General features: G+C 43.1%; 1 protein-coding gene across 1 annotated transcript; it reads right to left on the reverse strand.

Annotated features, from left to right (window-relative positions):
• Nucleotides 1–1,454: 1,454 nt before the first annotated feature.
• On the reverse strand, nucleotides 1,455–2,636 carry LOC109152133. The gene has a single exon (XM_019299708.1). The coding sequence runs from the start codon at nucleotides 2,634–2,636 to the stop codon at nucleotides 1,455–1,457; it is 1,182 nt and encodes a 393-aa protein (XP_019155253.1).
• Nucleotides 2,637–2,838: the final 202 nt, after the last annotated feature.

Here is a 2,838-nt window from a genome sequence, read left to right on the forward strand (position 1 = left end):
CAGCTCAGGATAACCAATCCGATCGCAACCGAATTGGGGTAACACACACATTACACATAGAAAGCACATGCAACCCACATTACACATTAGGAAGGGGGGGAAAACGTATAACAAAACCTATGCGTGATCCATCACTTATTCCACCTAGGTTAACGGGAATAACCCCTTAAGAATAGTCCTAAGGGGTTCATACTTCTTCCACCTAGGTTAACGGGATACCAATTCAACTAGCATGCAATATAATAGACTCATAAACCTACGAACGGTACCCGAAATATCAAACTAGACATAGGCACGATAAACGGAGTCTGTTGGGACACCACGGGGAACGGGGAACATCAAACGGGGAAGCCGGGGTCCCGGGTGGGACGAATTTCCAGCGTGGAGCCGGTGGGTGGGGGGCCACCCGCCGGTTTTACTGTTCCGGGCAGCGGGTCGCCGGCGAGCAGCGGGTCGCCGGCGGGCAGCTGCCCGCCCGCCGGCCACCCGCTGCCAGGCGGTGATTCTCGGCACCGGGTAGGTGGCGAGTCCCCTACCCCCCACCTACCCCCCACTGACTCTTTTTCACCAATTGCGCCCCGGGAACCATTGTGGAACCCGAAACCATGCTTAGACACTTTACAACGCAATTAACGACAACACGTAGACAATTAACGGATCAATTACGAGAAACGAACGACACATAACCTACCATGCTTTTCTAAACATAATCAACGCCCAAACATGCGATTTCCCCACCCGATAATCCAAGAATAAGATCATACGATACAACCTAGGGTTCTAATCACTTTTATATCAACAAGAATACGGTTCGTCTTCTAATTGCAAGATTCGGTAAGAATAACACATAAACATCAAGAGCATCACACAATTATCAAGAACAACACATAATCATCAAGAACTCCATATAATTATCAAGAATACCATAATTATCAAGAATCTCCCAATATCAAGATCATCAAGATCCCCCATGGGATCATCACATCAATCACCAATAATAATCATCATAACTCGCCAATATACAATAATATGGGGAAACCCTAAGGGGGAATTATAACTATGAAAATAGGTTTTGTTGAGACATGGGTTACCTCTTAGCCTTAATTAATTCCTTGGCTATGAAGGATCTTTCTTTAAGCTTCCTTGCTTTCTTGATTTCTCCTAAGGGGATTCTTGGAGCTCTTATGGGGTGGTGGGGCGTTAGACTTGTGGGAGGAGTTCTATGTGCTTCCTAAGTTCCCTATTTATAGATCTAGGGATCTTATTTAGGGTCTAATCCTATTGGGATTAGGGGTTGGGTTTATATAGGAGGGCCCATGGGCTACGGTGGGCCTTTTTCCCTAACTAATTATTATAATTTATTCTTTCTCTTGGGCTATTATTTAATTAATTAATTGGTTCTAGGACTCGTAACACGGGGTGTTACAACCTTTATTTTATAAGTCTTAAAAGTTTCAAAATTTCGGGGCGTTACACTGCTCTTTTAGAGCGAGAACATTTTTCTCAAGTTGATCTTTAGCAATGGCTAGCTTTATGTTCTCAATTCGAACTTTCCTTAGCGCATTGTAGCTGATCATAAGCCGAGAGTTCTTCTCTTTTAATTTAGAGTATGTGTTTTTGATTATCTTAAACTCCCTCATCATTTCGGTAACTGATTCATTGGAAGCTTGACTCCTTATAGAACTAGACTCTGCTGAATAACAGGATGATGATTGTGAATTTACCTCATCATCATCGGCCATGAGGCATAGTTCATCTGACTCTTGGCTAAACAGACATAGCAGTCCTTTTTCTTCTTCAGTACTATCCTCATCCGAACTTGAGCTTGAGGAACTGCTTTCAGCTTCAATTGTGTCAGATGTTTCATTCACTACCATAGCTTTCCTTCTTCTTTCGTTTCTGGAGTTCGACGATTCTGGCTTGTCATTTCTCTTGTAGCTTTCTCCTACTTCTTTGGATGGGTTTTTGACAGCATTGCCATCTTGGTGCTTGCTCACAATTGGATGTGGACAGTTTGCTTTGAAATGTCCTGGCTTCCGACAATTGTAGCATAGGAATTGTGAGTCTGATGTCTCTTGCTTTGAGGTTTGAGGTGAACTCTCGTGTTTTCTTCGGTGTCCCGAACGTTGAAAATCTTGGAAGTTGTTCTTCCTCATAAACCTCTTCATTTTCCTAACAAATAGAGCATATTGTTCATCAGATAGAAATTCACAAGAGTTAGACTTTGACCTATTTGATGTTGATGCTTGCTGGTTGGCCACAAGAGCTACATTTCTTGTTTCGGGTTCATCAGCATCCTTTGGTTCATGCTCAAACTCGTAAGCCTTAAGATCACTAAAGATCTTGGTTGTGTTTGTGGTCTTCATGTCTCGGTGATCTCTCATTGCTGTGACCTTCATCTCCCAAGACTTCGGTAGGCCACGAAGGATCTTCAGATTCTTTTCCTTTTCGGACAATTCCTTCCCAAGATCAGACAGATCACCCATGAGCCTGGCGAACCTCAGTTCCATGTCTGTGACAGCTTCATTTGGCAACATCTTGAAGTCCTCGAACTTCTTCATGGCCATTGTCAATTTGTTGTCCTTCTCCTGTTCGTCTCCTTCACCCAGATTCATCAGAACATTCCAGATCTCCATAGCGTTTTTGCATTTTGGGAACAAGGAGTCGCGGAGAGAAGAGCCTGCATCTTGATTTTCCAGTCATCAAACTTGGAGAGGTTAAAGGCAAGCTTCTTCGTATGATGAGCATGATCCTTTTCCATTTTTACGAAAAATGTGCAAAGCTGAAAATATGCAACTTTTCATAAAACTTTTGATAAGGGATCTACCAGGCAGTAAA

The sequence above is a fragment of the Ipomoea nil genome, unplaced genomic scaffold (genome assembly GCF_001879475.1).
Source record: "Ipomoea nil cultivar Tokyo-kokei standard unplaced genomic scaffold, Asagao_1.1 scaffold2387, whole genome shotgun sequence".
NCBI lineage: Eukaryota > Viridiplantae > Streptophyta > Magnoliopsida > Solanales > Convolvulaceae > Ipomoea > Ipomoea nil.

Excerpts from the sequence above, each read along its gene's own strand:
- LOC109152133 (XM_019299708.1), bottom strand. The coding sequence starts at position 2,636 with ATGGAGATCTGGAATGTTCTGATGAATCTGGGTGAAGGAGACGAACAG.